General features: G+C 44.0%; 2 protein-coding genes across 3 annotated transcripts in view; one reads left to right on the top strand and one right to left on the bottom strand.

The window, feature by feature from the left end:
• The window catches only part of CRIM1 (cysteine rich transmembrane BMP regulator 1), a 186,356-nt gene extending 181,425 nt beyond the window's left edge, over positions 1 to 4,931 (top strand). Inside the window, exons 16-17 of the mRNA XM_029937961.1 lie at positions 945 to 1,135; positions 2,479 to 4,931. Of these exons, the coding sequence (XP_029793821.1) occupies positions 945 to 1,135; positions 2,479 to 2,655 (368 nt within the window). The 3' untranslated portion in view covers positions 2,656 to 4,931. The remainder of the gene's footprint in view (positions 1 to 944; positions 1,136 to 2,478) is intronic.
• A 1,248-nt stretch (positions 4,932 to 6,179) lies between these two features.
• The window catches only part of FEZ2 (fasciculation and elongation protein zeta 2), a 44,677-nt gene continuing 25,604 nt past the window's right edge, over positions 6,180 to 25,252 (bottom strand). The window contains exons 6-9 of one of the 2 annotated variants that reach the window (XM_029937962.1): positions 14,667 to 14,747; positions 12,267 to 12,342; positions 9,514 to 9,579; positions 6,180 to 7,087 (exon numbers count right to left, since the gene is read on the bottom strand). In XM_029937962.1, coding sequence (XP_029793822.1) covers positions 7,071 to 7,087; positions 9,514 to 9,579; positions 12,267 to 12,342; positions 14,667 to 14,747 — 240 coding nt within the window. In that variant the 3' untranslated portion in view covers positions 6,180 to 7,070. The remainder of the gene's footprint in view (positions 7,088 to 9,513; positions 9,580 to 12,266; positions 12,343 to 14,666; positions 14,748 to 25,252) is intronic. The other variant, XM_029937963.1, reaches the window with a different exon arrangement.

The following is a 25,252-nucleotide window of genomic DNA, read 5'->3' as shown; positions in this document are numbered from 1 at the left end:
TTCACCTCCCTAAAAGGGTTTATTGTGTACACTGGATAGAATGACTCGGAAGGCTCCCTTCTTCCCACACACCAAAGCAGCAGCATATTAACAAAAAACTGGTCTTTTAAACTCTAAACTGTCTTAATATGACAGAACTGTGCTGCTGTGAGCTGGGTTTCCAGAATCATTTAAGAGCAAATCCTTGGGAACATGTAATCCCAGCCTCTTTCACTAGCCTGTTCTTTGATGCATTTGGACAGTCTGACCACAGTGGTTTATTTGAAAGAAAATAAAAGTAAGGAAACTTCCAGGGAGTGCTCCTGATTGGTATACAGTTAACCTTGGTATCTCTGCAATATTCATGGCAAGAATGAGGATTTAAAGGAACAGAAAGACCTTCATTTATAAGAACAAAGTTAAACGTCCCCTGTGCAGCGTGTTAAAATGAAGGCAGGAAAATGATCTCATAGGCCTAGTGAGTTTTCAACAAGTTGATGAAGAGGGAGGCATTAACTCAGTAAACCAAAGACCAAACAGACCCTTGATTCTGGCTTTTCACTAGCAGTTAGTCTTAGCTGTTACTCTAGTAAGTCAAAGAAATTTTGTCCTGGTAAACAGGGAGGTAAGCTAATGTTTCTGCTTCAAAATCTTAGGCCATACAGGTTAATGTTTATCAAAATATTTTTAGTAATCTAGTTTTAGTGACTTTTCTAAGGTCTGCACATAACAGTTTTGCGTTCTTGGCTAGCTGGAGCCAGCTTCACTCTGCCCAGTTATTAACCTCTTCCCCCTAATATCCCTGTCCCCCCTCATCCCTGAGAGTGCTGCTCTCTCATAAGCGCGCTTTGGATCATTGGACTTGAGTCATGTTTTAGCCTGAAAGTACTGTTTGCAATGGAACTAAAATAATCCTTAAAAATTCTGGTTTAGGTATAAATGCTGGTAATTTTTTTCCCTCCTAGACATGGGTCACCTGCAGGTAGATTACAGAGAGAACAACAGGCCACACGCAGGCGAAGATGCGTCGCTGGACTCCATCGCCTCAGTGGTGGTCCCCATAATAATCGGCCTCTCTATTATCATAGCATTCCTGTTCATCAATCAGAAGAAACAGTGGATACCACTGCTTTGCTGGTATCGGACACCAACTAAGGTACCGTCTTGGAAAAGTTTGTCTTGTCTTATGTGACCAAACTAGGAAAGCTTGCTTGGAATTCTCAGCTGCTCGTTGTCTTTCATATTAGCCAGCGGAAATTTTGCTTTGGTCTTCAGAGCCTCACACACACAGCAGGCCGTATCCATCACATACATAGTACTTGCCTCGGGCTGGAGCAGTCACTGGATGAATTACCCATCAGCCATTGGTTAATGGATCCTGACCCTCCACACCTCCACTTTCCTCGATTTAAGGTTTTTAAAAAAAAAAAAAGAAATGCTTCTAGACTGATTCCTAAATCATTGCTAGTTTAGAAATTAAAACTTGAATTTCTCAGTGATCTTTCACCTTAGAATTGGGAAAGAAGTCCTGGAAAGAGGGTGACAGCACTCAGGCACAGGTGACAGGGGAGCTAGAGCGTCATGAGTATACACACAACTCCAAAGGACAGGGGGCATGTCCGGGGCAAGCACGCAGGGGAAAGGCAGCAAAAGATCCTAAAGAGACTGTAAAATTCTACTAACTAGACCAGGCAGAGAGAGACACATATATTGAGGGAGAAAGAATATGTATTTATTGTCAAATCAGCGCATTTTAAAGACTGAGAAAATCCATTTCCATTAAAGGGGGAATAAGTCATGACTCTTTCCAACGCTGTCTACTTTTTGCATTTAGTTTTTTACAAAAAAAAAAGTCCTACACTCTTAAGAATGGAAAACAGCTTGAATAATTATTTTAATCCAGTTGACCATTTAGAGAACTCCTCCGTGTGAAATTCCTATCAGATGCTTTTTGTGCCCCTTTCTTTCAACAAGTACGCACTGTCGCAGCCTCTGCTGGGCACACGCGGGGTCAGGACGCGGGGCTGAGCGGGACGGTCCCCTGTGCAGCGATAGGAAGAGAAACGAGCTCATAACGTGCGTGGAATGGCTGGGTGCAGACCAGGCCGGCGCAGCCTGTGATGAGGGTTTTACACAGAAAGTGATTTAAAATCATGTGTTTATCTTAAACTCTGCCTGGCGGGTAATGACTTCTTCAACCCTTTAAGCACAAGCCTGCACTTTACAGGTTTGAAAATAGTTACGTCACTTCACCGGAGTCTTTTCTCAGTTCCCTTGACACCAGCCTGACAGATTTTATTGACTATTTCACTTACAGCAGTTTGTCGGTAGCCCTCGCGAAACTACCGTTGTTACTAGAACAGGGTGTAAACCCCACATCCACCCGGCCTGTCCGAGTCCTGCGAGGCTGTTAACCTCCCCTGAATCAGGCACGAGATTTGTTAATGGAGGGTATGTGAAACCGCTAACTCTTGTGGGTTTTCCCCCGTCCTCAAACAGCCTTCTTCCTTGAATAATCAGCTGGTGTCTGTGCACTGCAAGAAAGGAGGCAGAGTCCCAGCGGACAGTTCGCAGAGGATGCTAAGAATTGCCGAGCCCGACGCGAGACTCAGCGGCTTCTACAGCACGCAGAAACAGAGCCACCTCCAGGCAGACAACTTCTACCAGACCGTGTGAAGGAAGGCACTGGGGAAGAGGTTTTGAAAGACAGACGACGGCTAAACCTGCTTTGAAAAGTAAACTAGAATTTGTGCACTTGCTTAGTGGATCGTTTTGGGTTGTGACTTGACGTACAGCGCTAAGAACTTGCCGGGCCGGGCTCTGTCTCCAGCAATGTGCCGAACAAACATTCCCACTCTCCTCAAGATCACTGACCAAGTGTTTTCTTAGAACCAAAGTTTTTAAAGTTGCTAAGATGTATTTGCTTGTAATCTAGCTGTAGGGGTGTCTGGGGCGGGGGACAGCGAGTTCGGCTGGGGAAGGGGGCAGGTGGTGTTGGGAAGGCAAATTGGTCAGCTTGGCTCGGGGAGAAGCCCAGAGGATGCCTTCCCCCCCCCCCCACCGTTGCTCTGAAGACTGCCCGGGCTGCGGCCAAGCCCAGGCCTGAGTGAGCGGGGAAACCGAGGCCTTGCCGTCCAGCTGCCGTTCACCACCTTAGGACTGCCAGACCGCACACCAGAACCTTTGCTAGCCATCCCCGGGCTAAAGCCACGAGTTTCTTTTCTATACAGTCCCAGCCGCGGGAGGCGGGGAGGCGGGGGGAGAGATGTGTCGCGGCGTTTCTCTGACGCGGGTTAGAGGATAGATCCAGTTAGACTTTTTGCTGCTTTTGTTTTCTTCCAAGCCAGCCAGTTCCTAGCAGAGTCAGCGAGTGGAGGAGACGGAAGTCGTTTCTTGATGCGAGCACTGGAGCCCCTCGCCACGCGGGGCGGAGGGCGAGGGCCAAGGACGCCAGGTCTTCCAGGGGCTGCGCTTCACTCTCCGTCGTCGCTTTGTTCTGTTGTTGGTTGTCCATAGTTGTTGTTGAAGCTCTAGCTTAAGAAGAAACTTTTAAAGAGGACTGTTTGGGGATTGTTTTTTTCCTTATTATATACTGATTCTACAAAATAGAAACTACTTCATTTTAATTGTATATTATTCAAGCACCTTTGTTGAAGCTCAGAAAGAAAAATATGCCTCCTTAAACTTTAGCAATTATAGGAATATTTATGTAACTATCTTATGCTTCAAAAAAACAAAAGTATTTGTGTGCGTGTGTATATAATATATATGTGCATATATATTTATACACATACAATTTATGTTTTCCTGTTGAATGTATTTTTATGAGATTTTAACCAGAACAAAGACAAACAGGCATTCCATATCAATGCTTCTGATCACTTACCAATTTTTAACAACACAAAATTTTATTCTACCTGCGGTTTAATTGGGAAGAAAGATGTGGAGAGAGTGTGTGTGTGTGTGTGTGTGTGTGTGTGTGTGTGCACGTGCACACGCCTGTGCAGTCAGCATCACACCTGCGATGGAGGAGGTGTTCCGTCATTAAAATCTTCCTCATTTGGATCTGCTTTCTGTTGGTTTTCAGTTTGCTCCCTGGCCAGAAACATCAACAGCAGTTCATCTGCATCGCTAATCAGCTCCTGGATTTTTTTTTCCTTCAAACAACTGTTTGAAACAACTACTGGAATATGGTCCGTAATAAGCTGGAAGTTCGTTGTAGTTTGCCTCAAGTATAAACTGACTGCATCCTCTAGTGTTAACTTTCCAAACAGCTCTCGGCACTTTTATACTAATTACCCATTTGTGCATTGAGTTTTCTTTTTAAAATGCTTGTGGAGAAAGACACAGACACCCAGTATGCTTAATGTGAAAAGAAAATGTGTTCTGTTTTGTAAAGGAACTTTCAAGTATTGTTGTAAATACTTGGACAGAGGTTGCTGAACTTTAAAAAAAATTAATTTATTATTATAATGACCTAATTTATTAATCTGAAGATTAACCATTTTTTTGTCTTAGAATATCAAAAGGAAAAGAAAAAGGTGTTCTAGCTGTTTGCATCAAAGGAAAAAAAAAAGACTTATTATGAAGGGGCAATATTTTTTATCTATTTCCAAAATAAATTTGTTAATGATACAATGTTACCAAAATAGATTTACATCAGCCTGATTAGTATAAAATTTTGTTGACAATTAATCCATTCCTGGCATAAAAAAAATCTCTATCAAAAAAAATTGTAAATGCTTGCTTTTTGTTTTTTTCAATCATGGCCATATTATGAAAATACTAACAGGATATAGGACAAGGTGTAAATTTTTTTATTATTATTTTAAAGATATGATTTATCCTGAGTGCTGTATCTATTACTCTTTTACTTTGGTTCCTGTTGTGCTCTTGTAAAAGAAAAACAAATCTAATTTCCTGAAGAATAAAATAGATCTATGGCACTGGGAGTGCACTGTGGTTCTACGGTTCGTTTTCTCCTAAATCCAAAGCTGTGAGACAACTGTTTGTGACTTGGTTCTTGGCAACAGATCAGCACTCTGGATCTAAATCACACAAAGGACAGATCGTCCTCTTGTGTCCAGGTGGTCGGTCCGCTGCCCCTCCAGCGTCCCAGGCAGCCACGGGCCTGGCCCTGGGAGCCCTGCCTTGGGGTACAGGGCCCGGGACACCTGCTCCGAGGGAGACTTAAAACCTACCTGTTGCCAGTCACCAATCACAAACATGCTGCTCATCTCCTCACCGGTATCCTCTCCGCGTGGGTGACAGGGTCCAGGTGGGAAACACTGGTGGTCTACCACTGAAGACAGAGAACTCTCATCACAGGGGGACCGTGAGCTGACAAAATCTCTCTTCAGACACTCCAGAAGGATCAACTTAAGAATGAACCATAAACAGGCAATTGTTGGATCTCTTCCCAAAAAAACATCTCCTCAAGGACTTCTGCCTGTAGTGTGTCCTCTAAAGTGATATTTCCTTAGTACGGGCAAAGCTGTTACAAATTTGGATCAATTTAGGTTATACTGTACATAAGTATGCAGCTTCGTCAGGTCCAGGGCAAGGAGCCAGTGAGTCCCACATATTCACTATCAAATAAGGCATTAATAAAACAAGGAACCATCTCGGGGCGCCTGGCTGGCTCCGTCAGTAGAATGTGTGACTCTCAATCTGCAGGTTGTGAGTTCAAGCCCCAAACTGGGTGTAGAGACTGCTTAAAAAATAAAATCTTAAAAACCAAACAAGGAACCAAATCACATTCCGCACGTATCCAGGTAATGGATACCGAGCTGGCATCCAAGTCCTAACTGAGCTACTGGCCTCACAGCTCCAGTGTGCAGGTTACCGGGTGGACTGAGGAAAAGGGACGGGCCCATATGCTCACAGGTATGTGGAACCCTAAAGCCCCCTGGCAGGTCCTCCGTAACTCCTACTACACTCGTGTCGTCAGAGGAAGGAGGCTGCTGGGATGCCTCACAGACCCAGGAAATGGGAGCCGAACGTCTGTCTGCCCACAGCAACCCCAGGCCATCTGGAAAGGTCCCCCTCCCCCCTCCTCACCATCAGGAAGCTAACCAGGGTCTCACCAGCTCACACACTGTAGTGACAGACCATGTGTAGAACAGTACAGGGCAGAAGCTAGCCCTGAAAGGGAAGAAAACTCGTAAGAAATACAACAAAAACTCTCAGTCTCTCAAGCATATGTTACCCTTTCTCCCAACATTTATTAAATGGCAATGACTCAGTTGGAAACCGCCAAAGTTGTTTCGAGGCCAGTGATCTATGGACGAGGCACTGCTCTCAGGACTGGGACTTGAAGACAAGCAGGTGGGGCGGGGGGCAGACAGAACCCGAATGGGAGCGGGGCGAGGCTGCAAGACACAGGTAAGCACCTTAAAGGACACAAACTCCTTTTAAAGGACACTTCTTCACAGACCCGTGAGGCTAAACATGTAAGCATCCAGAGTTAATACAAGATTCTGAAAGTGAAGGGCAACTTGATGGTGACAGCTGGGGCAGTGGTGAAGTGTGGCGGCCTCCGTCGCCGGCAGGTCCCAGTGACGCTCGCCGCAGTGCGTGCTCGGTCCGCTCCTTCCCAGGACAGCCCACGCTTCGGGGTCTGTGTCCCCGGACAATACTGGTAGGTAATATTTATCCTGACCGTTCCCTCAGGAAAGTCAGGGTGGGTTCTGGCCATCACTGAAGAGTCTCAATGCTTTCAACAAGTTCTTCAGTACAGTACAGTACAGGAAGCCGCAAAACTCACCTGGGCATCAGTGCAGGAAAAATACAAGTGCACCCGTGCAGAAACTGCCCCCCGCCTTCCTCTACAAAGCTGGAGGAGAGAGGAACTCGTAATTGTTAGCATTTAACAAAAAAAACACCTCCAGAATTCAAAACCGTGCCATATGTCTCTTGGTTCAGAATAGAATTAGTGAAAGCATGATCTAGTAACACTGAATCACAAACCCAAGTTCGAGTGCCCGGAGTCTCCAACAGCAGGAAGGGGGTGGTAGCCAGCTTTCGGAACAATGCCATAGGAAATCTAGCCCGGAGTCCTCGAAAGGGAAAGCCGCTCCCGGCCTGATGTTTTATGTAGGACACAGAACTGGAGGAAGAAGAAGAACTTGTAAACAGAAAAGTATATTTTGCCTACATTAACACAAGATGTAAACATACATTTTATATACATCTTCTATGTATATAAAAATACACTATCAAATACTGAGATGTCAATATGAATGCAAGGACCTACAGTAGCAACCTTTTCTTAAAAGCTACCTACACCCTACAGAGAAAAGTTCTCTCAAGACATATGTATTAAAATTGCCCAGAAATGAGATACCGAAAGGCCACGTCTCTTAGGATACCACGTAGAGCAAAGAGCCGGTAACCTTGGCCCTGTACCGTCCGGCTAGTACCGCAGCGAGAGGCTCCGTGGCAAGTGGGAGAAGGGCTCACGTCTCCGCATGCGCACAGCAGCAAGCACGTCCACACCGCAGCTTCCGGCACAGCCCGGAGGGCGGGGGGCGGCAGGCCACGGCGCGGTAGAGCGGCAGGCGGGAGGAAACGCTTCCCCCCCACCGCGTCCATCCCACGTTTCTCAGGCCAAATGAGGCCACTTTTCTGCCTTCCATCATTCCAGACCTTCACATTTCAACTAAGCGGGTATATTCAGCAGCCAGGAGACACAGTCTTCGGTGTTGAAACAACTCTGAGGAAGTCCCCCCAGGGACGCAGAAGGAGAGTTCTCCCTTGAGCAGAAAGCCCTGCCGGGCAAGGGCTGTAGTGGCCCCCGAGGCGGAGGAACTGCTAACCCGCTGTGGCCTCCCAGGATGGGTGAAAGAGCAGTTGCCACCATGGCCCATCTGGGCCTTCCCATGAGACCGAACACCTCTGAGCTCTGCACACGCCCATTCACTTGTCCGGGGTGCTGCACCCTCGCTTCTTCCCCACCCCGTCCTCACAGAGCGAGGCAAAGCCACAACATGTGCACGCACGCAGCTCAGGAGAACAGGTACGGACGGGCTGGGCTCACAGGCTGGAACCTGTAGCCTGAGCCTGAGGAACAGAATTAGCTAAGTGCTGCTTCCCTAAGACACTCGGTATAGGTTCACAGTTACAGGCCGGGTTTTCAGAGGAAACACTTAAATATCATTTGCCCCCAAGATAACTCTGTTCTCCGGATCATAAAATTCTTCCATGTGGTCAAAGGATAAAATAGCTAGAGAATACTTTCGAAGCTCATTCCATCTCTGGCACCCAAGGCAGTGCCCCGGGGACCCATTATAATTAAAAACTGAGGCATGTTCTTTATGTTCCTCATTCCTGTGTCACATCTATAAGAACAACCCTCAGAACAGTCCAGCTTTCATACCAGTGCTAGCACAACATAAAAGCAAAGATGTCAGGTATTAAAAAAAAAAAACTGGAATGTAATAGGCAGTAAAAGCCCTCCATCAGAAGAACACGGCTTACCTAAACATTTCAATCTCTTCTCTCAACCCCCTTCCCCGCACCCCTAACCTACGAATGGCCGGTTCCACTTCAGTCTCTCACAGGTGACACTTAAATGTGTCGCTCACTTTGAGCTCCTGGAATATTCTACGGAGGTTCCCTTTTTATGAAGCTGTGGTTGAAGAAATGTCCCATCCGAGTTACCTGACATCTCAGAAATCCCAACCTTCCTATGTCCGGCCAGACACGCTGATGAAGAGAACCCAGAGAAAAATATCCCCAGCAGAGGACTGCTCTCAGTACTGGATCGTATACTACAAGATGCGTTTTATGCTGCTTAGAAAATCTGTCATCTGAATAAATGCTGCTTGATAAAAAAAATTTTTTTCATTGAAAAGTATTAGTTTTGCCCATAATTAAATAAGTTCATCAGTTTCCTCTTTATTATCCAAATTTGGCTCTTTCCTCGGCAAAGCGAGTAACCTCACTAACTTCTCGAATGACCTTCCTTGGCCTCATCACTGTTCCCAACCTGTGATCTTGATCTCGCTAAAATTTACGGCTCATTTTTCACTGTCCTCGTTGATGAAAATCCATTCTTTCTTTCTCTCTCCCATTTCTTTCTCTTACAACAAATCCCTCATATGCCCTTTGGGACTGTTCACTGCTTTGGCTGTCCCCTCTTTCATCCATCCTCATCATCTGTCCCCCTCTTTCTGTTGTCCCCAAGATGGCAGACCCCACCCTACTACACCCCCACTCTGTGTCTCTCCATACCTAAGACCCATAATTGTGGGAACTTCTCCATATTTCCTCCATTGCCTGTCTCCATGCTTACTAGAGCTGAGCTGTGGAAGTTACTTCCAGCTCAAGACCCCAAATAAAAGTTGCATTTTATATAACCATAATTCATAATGTGAGGAGCATAAGTAAGCCATGCATTTTTCCTCACTCTGCACAAATGAGAACGATAAAAGTGCATTTGGAAGTTATTTTTTTCATCTATTAGCAAGACGATGTATTTATCGACTAATCAAAACTTCCCAACCATTGCACATACTCCATTATAAAACTCACCTTTCAGTATATAATCAGTCAACAAGCTCGGAACCTTTTCACTGTCCTCTTTCATGGCACAAAGAACTGAAAGGAGAAAAAGACAAGGCAACAATTTCAAACTCTCACAGAAAATCTCATTTGCGCTGTAGCCTTCATTAATTATCAAGCAAAATCAATCCATGCAAATCAGTGTTTACTTTCTGCACGTTTTTCTGGAAAAACAACTGTCAATGCTCAAGAAGGTACTGTCATTGAGTAGGTCCTTATTCAGGTGAGAGCATTCCTGTTACCTGAGACTCTTCTCCCTGATACAAACTTCCAGACAGAGGAACGAGCAAAGAATAGGGTGATTTACCCAGAGCCTCAAGTCTGTCATAATGAACACTGGAAAGCGAGGGACCATCGTGAGCACTTCCATGAGCTTGGGGAGGCAGGAGACCCTCAATCTGCACATCTCACAACCGGGAGAAACTCTCAGATAAATGACTAGGCAGCCACCTTCTTCAAGGAGCATGTCTGTCAGCCTTCCTGGAAACACTTAAAGGCCAAAATAAGGGGCAGACCTCACTGAAGCAGCACCCAGCCACACTGCCTGCTCCTATGCTCTAGAGGAAGTCCGGCACATTGGCTTCAGGATCTTTGACAATTTTATCTCTAAGAAAGTGAGATCAGCAGCTGGGGTGGTTAAAAATCTCGACCACGCAGGTGCACAGAGAAATACGTAAACAAATGCTACACTTCCCCAGTGACTGCCACCTTGAACTTTCCCCGGAACACCCTGGGGAGAATGCCGCACTGCTTCCCCAGGACACACGACAGAGCGACATGGTGTCTACCTGGACTTAAACCCTGGCTATCCCGCTTCCCAGCTATGGGACCCTGAGCAAGTTACTTTACCAGTCAGCGCACCAAGTTCCTCATCTGTAACATGAGAATAGTCATCAGACGAGCCCCAAAGGCTGGTTGTGATTATCAAGTTACTAATTCAGACGCGAAGGACTCAGAATAGCGCCCAAAACAGTATATGCTATGTAAGCATTGGTCGTAACTATCAACACAACGAACAGTAGTCTAATTCTTACTACTGTTGCTACTGCACTTGCAGGAGCTTTTATGAGGAAGGCTACACAACCATAAAGGCTGACACGGTCTCCCAGGGGCGTTCGCCATGAACAAAGACAGGTGGCGGCAGCAGAGGCTCTGGCTCCCCGCCCCCACCAAGTTTTTAGGATATAACCGCTTTTTACTTCAAAGTGACACTCATACTAACTTGGGCATTCATTCACACCCCACACACATCCACTCACCCAGAGACTCCAAACTGTACCATCTACACAGCTCTCATCTAAGAGTCAGCCTGAGGACATTCTGATGGGGGAATTACGATGTCTTCGGCTTGGCCAAGTCTGTCTCCGAGCTCTGAGAAGCCGAGGTCTTTCAGTAATTCCTGGCTTCCAGGCAACATTTATGTCCCCTTCTCAGAGGGCAAGTCCGTTCAGTATTCCTGCTTCCTATCGTGTTTTAGATTGGTTTTCGGTTCTATATAAAATCACATGCCTTAGGCTAACATTATTAGAAAGTACAGTGGACTGTGAAATAAAAGACCCAGCCCTGTAATTAAGCATTCCCCTGTGGGGTCCTGGACACTCATAACTTCACGAGGAAAATCAGAGGGCAGGCCACCCAGTTAATTTCTTCATTCTTTCTTTCAGACTGGCTGGTATCACTTGATTTATCTGTATCTTAGTATAAAATGTTCTGAAAGTATCTTTCACCAAAGGAAAGAGTAACAACTTTGGGTAGAAGAAGGCAGGCAGGCAGCTTGTGCTCACAACACCCACGCCTGCATATCCCAGGATTCCAAGCTAGGCATCACCACCAGGATGCATTCCCGTGATTCCCTCTCACTTGGCTCGCTGTTTAATCAACAGTTACAGATCGGCAAATCCAGTCCCTTCAAGGAAAACAAAGCTCAGGGACCAACTTACCCCAAATCACACGTATGTTAATTTATTTATTATGAGGGAAACAGGGCAAATATGTTTATCCTTGTTTTTCACTGACCAAGAAAAGGATAAGTAACGTTCAAGGATATGACTGTAAGTAACAGGGAAAGAACCAGGATTCATTGCTCACTTGTGGCTATCATAAAAGATAATCAGTAGAATATATGTTTAGGTCTCACAAATTATTTTAAAATGCAAGCCTCTTGCAGCTGGAGTACTTCTGTCTTGATCGAGAGAAAGTATCTCGATGCCCAGAACACAGCCCGGCACAGAATAGGCCTTCCTAATATTCGCTGAATGAATATTCTTAAAATATTACTATCAATTTATATTCTGCTTATGACTATTGCCTTGGATTCTACATTCCTAAGAAAGGAGGGTGTTTCTGGCCACCTTCTAAATCTTTCCTATTGACTTACAGTCATATTTATGTAAGAGCCATGAAGCACCTTGTCTATTGATAAATGACATGTTCTTAAACATACAAGAGACCATGGGGAATCAAGTTACACTTTTTTCCCCTTGCTCAGCTTGTAAATATTTCAAAAGGTATGAAAAAGTACAAAAAATACAAATCAACTCTAGATTTTAGTGTCATATTTGATGGTATAGCCATTTATGGTCTCATTCTCAATAAATGATGACATCTGTCATTTACTATCCTAAACTGACAAAACAAAACACAGCAACAATCAACCAACCAAAATCAGTATTTAGAATCAGCAAAAGTAAATAAAGTAACAGTTTAATTTTGTCTTTACTCACTTTTTGTTAATATTTGAAGATCTTCAACAGATGGTGGTCCATTTTTTTTCTCATAAGGAATGACTGTTGTCAAGTACTGCCAAGTTAAAGAAAAAAAAAGTCACTTAAGTCAGAACGACCTTATCTGTAAAACTCTGATGCAGTCACTGCAGGTCTATTTTACACCATGGAACATGACCTTCGTCAGCATGGAACACGGGTATCTCACTAGATCTCAGCTGTCTCTGTATTTTTTGCCTATGTCCATCTACTTCATACAAACTCAACGTTAATATAAATACCCATATTTTCACCTTTCAGTGATTGAAAATTTCACAAAAGTAGGTCTGAGGGTAATGTTTACAATTTGTTCATTTTTAAAGTCAAGCCTTATCTAACATTCTCCTTACTCTTTTCCATGTATGTTGGAAATGTGCAATTTAAAACTGAAAACATAGTTGCACAGTTCTGCGTGACCAAATAATTCCCAACAGCCAAATAATTCTGTTTCTGACCATTTTTTTTCCGGTTGAATGAAATGGTCACGTGGATAACTTGACAACTTAAAAACCCACACCAGCTTCTTCCAGAAGCTGATATAGACACATGTACCCAAGTAATTTTAGAGGTGTATTATTATTACTGTTGTAAGTTATTTGTAAGTAGTTTAAAAGTTTAAAGGCATTAAAAGAAAAGAGAAAAGTGAAAGGAGACAATGGCCTGGTGAAGAATGAAAATTCTCATCTGACATGGAAACGAACTGCCTCACTCACTACAGTGAAGGCTCACAAGTGTCAGTTATGGCCTGAAACTACATCCCAAGGAAGCAGAACCTAAAATTTATCATCCGGATGTTCCTATTCTGACTACTCTACCAAAAACCCTATAGCTTAGTGTGGTCTGACTGTGCTCACCTGGAGATCTAGTGAGTTCACTGAGAATCTTTCAGACCCACCCAGTATTAATCCTGGCCCTCCATCTTAGCTCTAGTCCTAACCCTCCTTGAGCGATTTCATTCCTGAGTGATCTCGTAATCAAAAAACAAGGTGAAATGGTTTCATAAGAACTGGCTCCCTAGGTACAGAGAAGTAGGAAAGTGATTCCGTGTTTAGGAAACAATTCCCACTAACTTTTTGGTGTAGACTTGTGCAAGCAGGTACCCAGTTGTGGAAGTGAATGTCTCCTAGTGAATACACAGAAAGCGGGAAGCCAGCCCCCACGGGGCTTCACGAATAGCGTGTGTGTTAGGAAAGCGGGACTCTGACAGCATCAGGAAGCCAGCCCCTCGGGCACACTCTCTGGCCACGCTCTCGGGTTTCCATGTGTGGGTCACTTTGGAAGTTCACTTTGCCATCCTGTGCGTCTGAGATAGGTGAGAGGGGCCAGAAGAAAAACGAAATTTTGACCATCCTTCACGGGAGCTGTAGAAGTCAGTGTGAAGGATTATTTGATATCGACTATTTCCGTTCTTCGAGTAATACAGAAATTATCTTTTAGTAAAAACCCTAGGCTCAAACGCCAGTGTGAGAAGTTTTCTTTTTGAAGTGAAAATTTCAGGGGCACCTGGGTGGTTCAGTCAGTTAAGCATCCGACTTCGGCTCAGGTCATGATCTCATGGTTCATGGGTTCAAGCTTGCTGTCAGGCCCTGTGCTGAGACCTCAGAGCCTGGAGCCTGTTTCCAATTCTGTGTGTCCCTCTCTCTCTGCCCCTCCCCTGCTCATGATCTGTCTCTCAAAAATAAATAAATGTTAAAAAGAAAAAAATTGTTTTTGAAGTGAAAATTTCAAATTGTGAAAAGTCATTTTAAGCACACTCATTAATGCAGATGTGTTTCCTATGTTTATGGTCCTCCTCAAGTCATTATACAAAATGGCTACACATCTGACTGCAGGTGTATGTATAGCCATGTAGAATTCTGTATAAGTCACGTCTCATGCCTCATTTGGTGGATATGTGAGTTGGCTGACTACACGATACACCTTTAAAGCATCGGAATTTCATTTAAAAGGAGGTATGATAGACTCTTATCAACATGTTTGACCTAGAACTCTAATCAAAAAGATGCCAAGATCAGCTTTCTTCCCCCTAAAATGACATCTTGTTTCTCGGACTTTTAGAATTATAGTAGCATATTCTAGTTTAGTTATATTCTACACATGCAGCAATTTCTCTAAAGGCGGTGGAAAATGGAGCTGTAAAACACGTAGTAAGAATGCATTTAGTCTGCTGCCCAATAAGAAAAATGCTTTTTCCTCAAGGGAAATCCTCTGCATTATCGAAGACTATAGATATGATGAACTTTCACTTCTCCCTTTTAAGCAATAGTCTTAGTAAATTAGTAAAAGTGCCAGCTTTCAGGACCTTCACTTACACAGGGAATGAAAAAGCAGAGAAAGAGGAAAATAAGGATAACCGAGCACCTGTTTCTCTCCACCTGAATTTCCAAAGGTGTGGCGGAGGCCATTCTGAATGACATTTGAGATCCCCTCCATGCTGAAGCGCTAAAGGCAGCAAAATACGGCCCGGAGGAAAAGGACAGAGAAAGAAGTTCAAAGACTATTAGTAAGAATGCACCACGATGATTTATGTGCCCACGCGGCAAGCAGTTAGAAAATGCCACTGCTCATTCACATAAAGCAGACAAAATCATGCTGTTTGTAAAATGTTTTTGCCCCCATTTCTTTGCAAGTCAAATGCATAGGCAACTGCTTTTATGTTACTGTATTCATGAGTTTTCCTCACGTAGCTGATACGTAAATCGGCTCCAATGTAAATATCGTAAGTCGTACCCATATTTGTTTTGTGCAAAATTTACTACATAATTTTTAAGATACCTTTTGATATTGTTTACCTGTATTTTATAAAAAGTCTGAAAACTTAATACTAACAGTATGCATTCTTTCAGCCTAAGTTTGCATATTTCTATCACAGGTTTGGAGAAACAGTAACATAACATTTGGCAAAATGAGAATGCTGTGTCTTGGAGAGCTGATTATTGCTTCCCACTCTCTCTCCAGGCCACCTGCCATTGCCGCGGTGCAGAAATTAGGAGCTGGAAGAGTGCATATGCTTTTCGGAGAGCGGAGTGGGTCCCGTGCACCAGCAGGCCCCTAACACTTCCGCAGAGACTTTCCCACGGTTTCTAGGAGACGATTCTAGCTTCTTTCCCCTGGCAGCCTCCAAGACTTCCTAGAACCCACTGTACTATAAAGAGAATACTTTTTCCCTAAACTGCTTATCTTGATTTGTAACCAGTCTGCAGCGTCACCAGACCCAGGGCAAAGGGTCCAGTGGCACCTCTCTGGCTGCTGAGTCAAAGGCTGAGATGGATTCTTACACTGTGACTAATCAGGGCGTCCTGGAAAGGGAGTTCGGTCCTGATTCACCAGATGGGTCCTTTCTCTGGATTTTTAGAGGAAAGCTGACTCACTAAACATACTTGAAGAGTCAAGATAATGAATATTTACCAGACTCCGAGGAATAAAAGAGGAAACCTAGGCAACGGTCTCTCCTTTGAACACAGGGTTTAGCCGAGTGGTTCTCAAAGTGTGGCCCAGGGATCCCCTAGGGGGTCCATGACACACTTCTAGGGTCCATGAGCTCAAAATTACTTTCTCAGAAACACTAAGACAAGATTCGCCTTTTTCACTTTCATTCTTTCATGACTTAGAGTGAAATATCCCAAATGGCAGGCTGAAGGTGGAAGCAGATTTAAGAATCCAGCCCTCTTCGATTAAGCAAGATAGTCACAAGATCGACAAAAATGCATAGCAATATCATTTTTTCTCCCTAAATTTTTGAAAATATAGTTATTTTTCATAAAAACATGCTAGTTGTGTAAGCATTAATGAATTCCTTATTGGTATTTTTAAATGAATTGGTAAATTGTTTAAATTTTTATCTAATATAGTAAATACCAATCAATATAGCCTATATAAACAAAAAGCTCTTTGAGGTCTTCAAAGAATTTTAAGAGTATAAGGAAGTCCTAATGACAAAAAGCTGAGAAACACCAAGAAGTATATTCTTGAGGGAGTAACGTGCCTCTTTACCAGTCAGGAATACCAGTCAGTATTCAATGGTGTTACTGAGAATCTGAGAATTTTACTCTCTGAGAAACAGGTACACTCTCCTCTCCTGCTGAGTGGTCCTGCCCCACCTGGTCCCTCCCAGATCGGAGGCCATTTTGTTCTAAGAACCAAACGTCTGGACCAGGCCCCCTAGCTGAACACACTTCATGTTGCTGACAGCATAACGATCACCTTTGATGAAGCAGGCTAGTTTTAAAAGAAAACTTACAAATAACTATGTTGTAGATTTGTTATTTGTAGATTTTTCACACGCTTTCATGCAATTTGTTCACATTTTTAAGCAGATTATCAAAAGAGACAAACTTCTTAGGCTCCAGAGTCCAGAGCCATTCTTTTTTAATTCTCTCAAATGTGATTTCTCTCAAAGGCAACAAAGAGAAAAATACTTAATTTTCTATAGAACCTGACTTCATGATCTATATCTCAGTATAGCCTCAAATTATCTAGCCAGGTGAACAGTTTTAGCAGCCACGCATCAAGCAACCACGGTATATTTTATATTTGAACAGCATATTCTAAAAACACTATCTTTACTCCCTCGGTTGGAAACCTAATGGCTGTCACCGCAGAACTAAAAGAGGGGGATGTACATTTGCATATTCCAAAATTCGGGCTTCCTTATGAAACGTGCAGGTGAGGACACTGCTGTGCCATTGTAACTCTGGGCAGCCTGGTGGCTTCTGAAGGATGGCTTTCATGCCCGCAGAACCGTCAGGCCTGCTGGAAAGGAGCAGGAGCGAAATCACGTGACACCACGGTACCTTGGAAAACCACAAAACCGACAGCCGATTCCAGCAAAAGAAATAAAGGGACTCTCCCTAGAACCCATGCCTCTGGGCTGATGTGGCCCAGTCCCCACCGCGCCCTAAGCAGGAAGCAGTGTGGCAGCTGGTAAGCTTCGATGGCCTCCCATTCCACTGGGAAAATGACGGGACAGGAAAATCAAAGAGCGCGCAGGAAACACAAAGAAACCAGCTAACAGATATGTCTGAGGACATCCCTCCACCGGTGCTCTGGCTGCCATCGATTCCCACCGGCCCCTCCACCAGACCCTAGGAATCACACGGCAGCCAGCTCCTCCCCAAGCTGCATTTTCAAGCTCTTCCTCGAGCCAGCCCTTTCTCGGGGCAACATCAAGTTCAACCCCCGTGCTCACTTCAGCAGCACATGTAATAGGTGCTCCAACCCTCAACCCACTTCATTTCCTTTCCCCAGGATTTCCTCAGACAGCTCTCCCAGGTCACTTCTCGATACTGAGGGCCAAGGACACTTTTCAGATCCCTCTGAGACAGCGGGGAGAGCTCTCCCCCCTCCACCCCTCCCCTGGATTCCAACATGCCCGTCCTCTCCCTGAGCTCCCCCTGCCCCTCTGGTGGCTCCTTCGGAGAGGTGCTTCTTTCTCTGCTGGGCTCTCACAGGCCCTGTCCCCTGGGATTCGGTGCCTATTGTTTTTCTCACGCACACTCTCTGAATGTTCCCATCCCCCTGTTTTATTCTCCTGCTTCCACAACTGTACACACAGCTCCATTTGCCTACGATCAGGAAAGGGCTGAGAACAGAGCCTGGCACTGAGGAAGGGGTTCAGTAAACACGAGCCAGTTTTACTACAACTTCCTTCCTGAGTGTCACTTGTGGGTTCAGCGGCCCTCTGGATGGCTGTAACTGAACACTGCTAAATCCCATTACTTCCAAACTGAACTCCCCTTCCTCTCTCCCACCAAAAGTAAAAAAAAAAAAAAAAAAAAAAAAAAATCTCTTCAATCCTGCTCCTCTTTCAGCATTCTATATCTTTCTCATGCATTTATCCACTCTTTCACAAAATATACTGAGCCAGATATTACAGGTATTAACACTCAAAATGAACGCATCTGCCAAAGCCCCTCCTCCACTCATGACCTGCTATTCCAGTAGAAGGGGGCAGAAAAAGTAAAACAAGTCAATGAACTAGATCGTTGCCGATAATGTGCGTCCAGCCGATAGCTGCAGCACGGCCATTCAACACCGGATGCCTATTTTATATCGGGAGGTCAAAGAAAGCTCTCCAAGGAGACATCTGAGCTGAAACAGGAATTATACGCCCTCCCAGATGAGCTACGAAGGACAGTGCACAAAAGAGCTCCTCTCACAGAACAAAACCCAAAGCAGCCACACTGGCCAACCTAAGAGTTTGCTCCGCGGCCAGCGCGCCACCGGGGTCCAGTTATGCTTCTCCAACAGGATGTGAAGCAATAGCCTCAGGGCATTTCCATTCTCCCCTTCTTCCCACAGGGAGTTTTTATGGCAGCAGCCCCGTTCTCGCTGTTTCTTTGTGGGTGGATGTGCTAACACGGCAGCCTTCACCTCGGCTTCGTAGGGGCCACACCCAGCGCGGACAGGACGCGCAGGCGTCCCCCAAAGAGGCCGGGCTTGAAACCCGATGGGCTGCTGTTGACGGACCCGTACATCTCCCTTTGGGGAAGGGGTACATGTGCTCTAGCTACACTTGCCCAATTCAGGAATCAATGACCCGACGTTTACTCCTTCTTCCCTGCTGCCCAACCAGTGGAGTCAACCTCTCTCGGATCTCAAGTTCAACCATTTTCCCGTCCCTACCGTAACTCTTCGGCTCATTTCTTACCTGAAGGAGTGCAACAGCCTCTGAATCAACTTCTTATCTCTAGCTGCCCCCTTCCAATTAGTTCCCCCTGAAACACTGAAGCTGCCCTTCCAAAAGACAAATCTAAACATGTGATGATCCACTTAAAACCTCTTTTTGGTTTCCTGCAGCCTTTACATAAAGACCGAACACCTTAGTGTGGCATACACAGCTACCTACTTCCGGGCTTCTTCTCTGCTACCTCCTCACCCTCATCCTGAGGTACTTCCTCTCTCGCCTTCAGCTTTCTCCCTCAAGTTCCAGCCATAACGAGCAAACTGCAGGGCCCCACATGTCCCTGTCACCTCTAGATGCTTGCCCACACCACTCCCTCTGCTTACTATGCCTGTCCTTCCTTCTTGTCCTCCAGATCCAACTCAGCCTTCCTAGACTCCAAACCAAACCAGGGGCAGGAGTAATGTATCCACACCTGTATCGTGAGACGGGGCCAGGCACTAACACATCAAGGACACGGTAGCTGTTTTGAACACAGCAATGATCACTATACACCTAGGTTTCTCAACCTTGACAGTACTGACATTTGGAGTAGGTAGTTCTTGGTTGGTGGCTGGGGAAGGTGGGGGTGGCAGCACAGTCCAAGGCCTTGTGGGATGTTGAAGAGAATCACTGACCTCTACTCAGAATGCTAGTAGCACTGCCCCTTACCCCATCCAGTTGTGACAAGACACGTTTTCAGACACTGTCCAATGTCTTAGCAGGAGGCAAAATTGGCCTGGCCGAGAATCACTCATCAAGTGCCCTGCGTGGTCTGTGAGCTGGATCCACAGGCCACGGGCAGCGCGCTCCCGGACGCTGGGGTCTCCTCTGCATCCTCGACACTCATGCCTGACACACAATTAGAGACCAACATATGCTGGTCTCACAGGAGTGAAAGAAAAGATATTCAAGATATGTTTTAAAGTGGGGGTGAAGCACGAGATCTAAAGAAAGAGCAGAGAAAGAAAAAAGAAAGTTTGCGTGAATTTTTAATAAATTGGAATAAGTTCTCAAAACTGTTAAGGGCAGAAGTAACGTCAGACACATGCCAACAAAGCACAAGCCCACCCTCGTCACACAGGAGGCATCTGACCGATAGTCACTGGCATAAATTACAAAATTCTTCAGCAAAGATTACCTGTCTGACATGGGGATGAAACTGGAAATCACACCTTAATCAAAAGTATTTGAAATTAGGAACTTTTTCAAGAGTCAACCTGGATAGAAAAATGCTGGATAGGAAGCAGAGATGGGCATTCTCTCGTCTGATGTGACGGCCTAAACAAACCGGGGTCTTTTTCCTCACCAGTGATACGGGTGATGAAGTGATACCATTTTTAAAGCACTCTTGCCTGTAAACTGTATGAATCTATGAATTAACTCAGCCAAGGTGACACATGGTGCCTTGAGGAGGGCACACGAAAATAACACACGCGCACACACAATAGTAGAGGACTGACAGGTCACATAAGGTTGTAATACAGATGCTCTAGAATGGCAGAGCTGAACACCCAGATGCTACATTCGGAGTTATCTACTCCAGTGGCAATGACAGGTGTGGGCTAAGCCAGACTTTAACACTTCTAAGACCACAGCCCAAGAAGCTGAGAGCCTGTGACAGCCACATTGTGAGGAGACAGATTTTTTTCTCTTGACATTTTGCAGGAGAGAAAAATTTTTTTAAAGACCTCAAAGCCAAAAATAATCTGAAGGTGAACAGAAGAAAGATGACGTGACAAGATAGGAAGTTATCTCCCAAAGGAGTCAGCGGCGGAGCTCTGAAAAGTCCACTGAAGAACCTGGTCTAGGAAGGCAACGTGAGATTAATCGAGTAAGATAAACAATCTTGTCAACAAGGTTTGCAAAGCGATGGAGTGACTAAGAAATACAAAGGCTCCAGGATGACAAAAGAGTAGCCAGTAGGGGATGAACGAACTAGAAGGATCAAGGAACAGAAAGACCAGGCAAGGGGACAAGGAAGAGGCAGGAAAGGAGCCCCACCGAGCACACACGATGGATGGGTTTGCAGTTGCCCTATAAATTCCAAACAACAATACACATTTCTGGAAGGCAACGTGAATTTTAAAAAGAGAAAACCTCAGAGACAGATTAAATTTACCTTTTTAGCAAACAGCACCTCATTTAGAAACACTGCATGTGGGACTTTGAGAGCAGATGTGCTGGGATTAGGTGCTTCTGGTACTGACCTGGGCCAGAGGGAAGATTCGGTTGATGCTGAAATTTTATTGGGGGCGGGGGGAGGAAGAGGAGAAGGGGAGAAGCATCTCTCTTTGAACATTTCTCACGATAAAAGTACTACAGACACGTCAAAGCACTTTCTGAAGCCTCGAGGTTAGGAACGCTCCATGAAATGCAGGACATCAAAGATTTCTTACTTTTGGTTTATTGTAATAAACGACTATAATATTAAGTTATCTCAGAAAGCCCAATCCTGTTTCCACTTAATCTACCCTTTCCAAATTTGAAGGATCCAAATGTCCAAATTCAAAGTGAAGAGCTAGTGCTGATTCTGGGAGTCTCACATTATTTTGCAATCTATCCATCTGTTTCCACCGTCTCTTTACAAAGGAGTTAACAGCTCCGTAAAATGCCCTTCTCAGAATGGAATTTTTTTATATGAGCCCATTTGTAAGCAGGAAAATGATTAAGCATTACAGTATTTACTTTATTGTTTCCCTCACAGCTGACAAAGTGCCAGAGTAACTGGTAAGGACAGGGGAAGAGGTTTACTCAACACGGGCTCCGCTCACATGATTTACAGTGAGAACACTCACAACTGCCTCAGGACCACTTCCTTCCCTGGCATGAGCACGTATTAAGTCTCAAAGTCAGTCATTCCCTGGAATCTTTTCCCATACAAAACCAGGAGCAACAAGGTGTAAACAAGATATAGGAGATTAAAGACAAAAATTATACTAATCGGAAGGAAGGAAGGAGCCAAGATCTCGAAGCCCACAGACAGCATGCCTGCGCGGCGCAGAAGCAGCAACACAGGGCCAAGGGGCCCTTGCACGCGTCTCCGTGTAACTGCACATCCTCACACCAGGGCACCCAGGTTCTCTGAGCACAGGCCTCTGTTTACCCATCTATGAAATGGGGGTAATATGAATAAAATCTACAGGGCTGTTATGAGGGAATCACTTAGCAAAGTGTTCGGCGATACAGATAGCCAAAAACATTCAAAAATTCCTCAAAAAAGGCTAGAGTAATATTTGGGACACAGCTCCCAAAAAGAAGTAACCATATCTTTCTACCTTTCTCCAGAACAAGTAATGAGCCGTCTAAGTTCTCAGCATATAAATTAAACGGCCATTGAGAAATAACACTCCTGAGTATAGTCTCTAACTTAAAGGGCTGAAGACAACATAAAGACAAGACACTACTGTCTATGACGAAATAAATACACAAATCAGCCAAAAAGCTTGAACAGAAAACAAGTTACACTTGCAGGTAATTCAAGATCTTTCTGAACGACAAAAAGAAAAGAGCTAGAAAACACTATGGAAGCGGAAAGCAACAAGAATCGGATACAGCCATGTGGTCTGTTCATCCTTTTCTGGAGTCCTAAACATACCGGATCATTCTCTGCACAGAACACTCACCAGTTTAACCAATTTTACAGAAAGCAGGATCCAAGACAGGGAAGAGCAAAACTAACCAGGAGGTCAGGAAATTCACACTAATTTCTGCTATCAAACTTTTCTCTCTGCCTCATCTGACGCCCACTGCACAGATCTCTAACTAGCAGGAACTCTTTTAAAAATCCCAAAGTCAAAGCTCAGTGTCAGAAAAAAGGTTAGAAAAAGCAATTAAGAAATGCTTTTCATCTGTTTTGGAATCATATCCTAATTTATGCTCTGACTTCATTAATATTCTTTTTACTCAGGAGGTTCAAAAGAAAGTGAGAAATTCAAACATAATTATTGTTCCTTATAAATCACACCATTTGCAATAGTTTGAATGACAGGATTTTCAGATTTTCAAATATTAATTCCACATTCTTAAAATAATCAAAACACAAAACACAAGAAAAACAGAATTGAAAGCAATAGTTAAACATAAAAAAAAAATTAGAAAGCAAAATGTTCAAATACTTAAGGTATTACCTAAGATGTAAAAATTGAGTCTGTTTGTGTTCACACTTCTTCAAATCAAATATTTTCTTTAATTTTTTTGAGAAAGAATAAGAGCATGCCAGTGGGGGAGGAGGCAGAGGGAGAGACAGGACCCCAAGAAGGATCCATGCCCAGTGCAGAGCCTGATACGGGGCTCAAAGCCACAACTCCAGGATCATGACCTGAGCAGAAATCAAGAGTTGTAGATTCAACTGACTGAGTCACCCAGGTGGCCCTCAAATCAGATAGTTTTAATGTGAGTTACAAAGCAGTTATAAATGCAAATTCTGCTGAAAAACGTTCTGTAGAAAAAAAACATGAACTGTACCAAAGCAGATAAATATGTGGAAACATCTTGAATAATTATACTACTATTTTAGAATTTCACTCTCAGAACAGAAAGGTGTGTCATGAAGATTTTCTAAGGAGTGAAATGGAACAGTATCAATTTAATTTTTTCTATTTGAAGATCTTTTTAAATTGCTATGTAATTTAATGTTAACATGGTAATTAAGTATTGCCAAACATTTTGAAAGCAACTAAAACTAGAGTAAAATAATTAACCCTGCTAATTTTATAAATTACTTCCTGATACTTAGGGATACTCTAAGTATATAATAAGGTAAGTAACATTTAGAGCAACTGCTGGGTCATAGGGTAGCTCTATCTTTAACTTTCTGAGGAACCTCCACACTGTTTTTCAGAGTGCCTGCACCAGTTTGCATTCCTACCAACAGTGTGAGAGGGTTTCCCTTTCTCTGAATCCCTGTCAACATCTGTTGTTTCCTGAGATGTTAATGTTAGCCATCCTGACAGGTATGAGGTGGTATCTCATTGTGGCTTTGATTTGTATTTCTCTGATGCTGAATGACGCTGAGCATTTTTTCATGTGTCTGTTAGCCATTTGTAAGTCTTCTTTGCATAAATATCTGTTCATGTCTTCTGCCCATTTCTTAACTGGATTATTTATTTTTGGGGTGTTGACTTAGCAGCTGCACTACTAGGTATTTACCCAAAGGATACAAAAATGCTGATTTGAAGGGGTATATGCACCCTAATGTTTAGAGCAGCACTATCAACAACAGACAAATTACAGAAAGAGGTCAAATGTCCATTGACTGATGAATGAACAAAGAAGACGTGGTGTGCTTTCTTACACCATACACAAAAATAAACTCAAAATGGATGAAGAACCTGAATGTGAGACAGGAAACCATCAAAACCCTAGAGGAGAAAGCAGGAAACAGCTTCCTTGACCTCACCTGCAGCAATTTCCTACTGGACACATCCCCAAAGGCAAGGGAATCAAGAACCAAAATAAACTTTTGGGACCTCATCAAGATAAAAAGCTTCTGCGCAGCAGAGGAAACAATCAAGAAAACAGGCAACCGACGGAAAGGGAAAAGGTAGTTGCAAATGACATATTGGATAAAGAGCTAGTATCCAAAATCTATAAGGAACTCACCAAACTCCAAAAAACGAATAATGCAGTGAAGAAATGGGCAGAAGACATGAATAGACACTTCTCCAAAGAGAACATCCAGAGGCCCAACAGCCACATGAGATGATGCTCAGCGTCACTCATCATCAGGGAAATACAAATCAAAACCACACCGAGATACCACCTCACATCAGTCAGAGTGGCTAAAATGAACAAATCAAGAGACTACAGATGCTGGCGAGGATGTGGAGAAACGGGCACCCTCTTACACTGTTGGTGGGAATGTAAATGGTGCAGCTGCTATGGAAAACAGTGTGGAGGTTCCTCAAAAAACTATCAGTAGAACTCCTGTATGACCCAGCAGTGGCACTGCTCGGGATTCACCCAAGGGATACAGAAGTGCTGATGCATAGGAGCACATGTACCCCAATGTTCACAGCGGCACTTTCAATGATAGCCAAATCATGGAAAGAACTTAAATATCCGTCAACTGACAAATGGATCAAGAAGATGTTGTTTATATATACAGTGGAATACTACATGGCAATGAGAAAGAATGAAATCTGGCCATTTGGAGCAAAGTGGATGGACCTCGAGGGTGTCATGCTAAGCGAAATAAGTCAGGCAGAGAAGGACAGATACCATATGTTTGCACTCACAGGTCTAACAAGAGAAACCTAACAGAGGACTATGGGGTGGGGGAAGG

The sequence above is a fragment of the Suricata suricatta genome, chromosome 4, assembly GCF_006229205.1.
Source record: "Suricata suricatta isolate VVHF042 chromosome 4, meerkat_22Aug2017_6uvM2_HiC, whole genome shotgun sequence".
Lineage (NCBI taxonomy): Eukaryota > Metazoa > Chordata > Mammalia > Carnivora > Herpestidae > Suricata > Suricata suricatta.
Note: the sequence above shows the minus strand (reverse complement) of the source record. Positions and strands in the feature narration are given on the sequence as shown.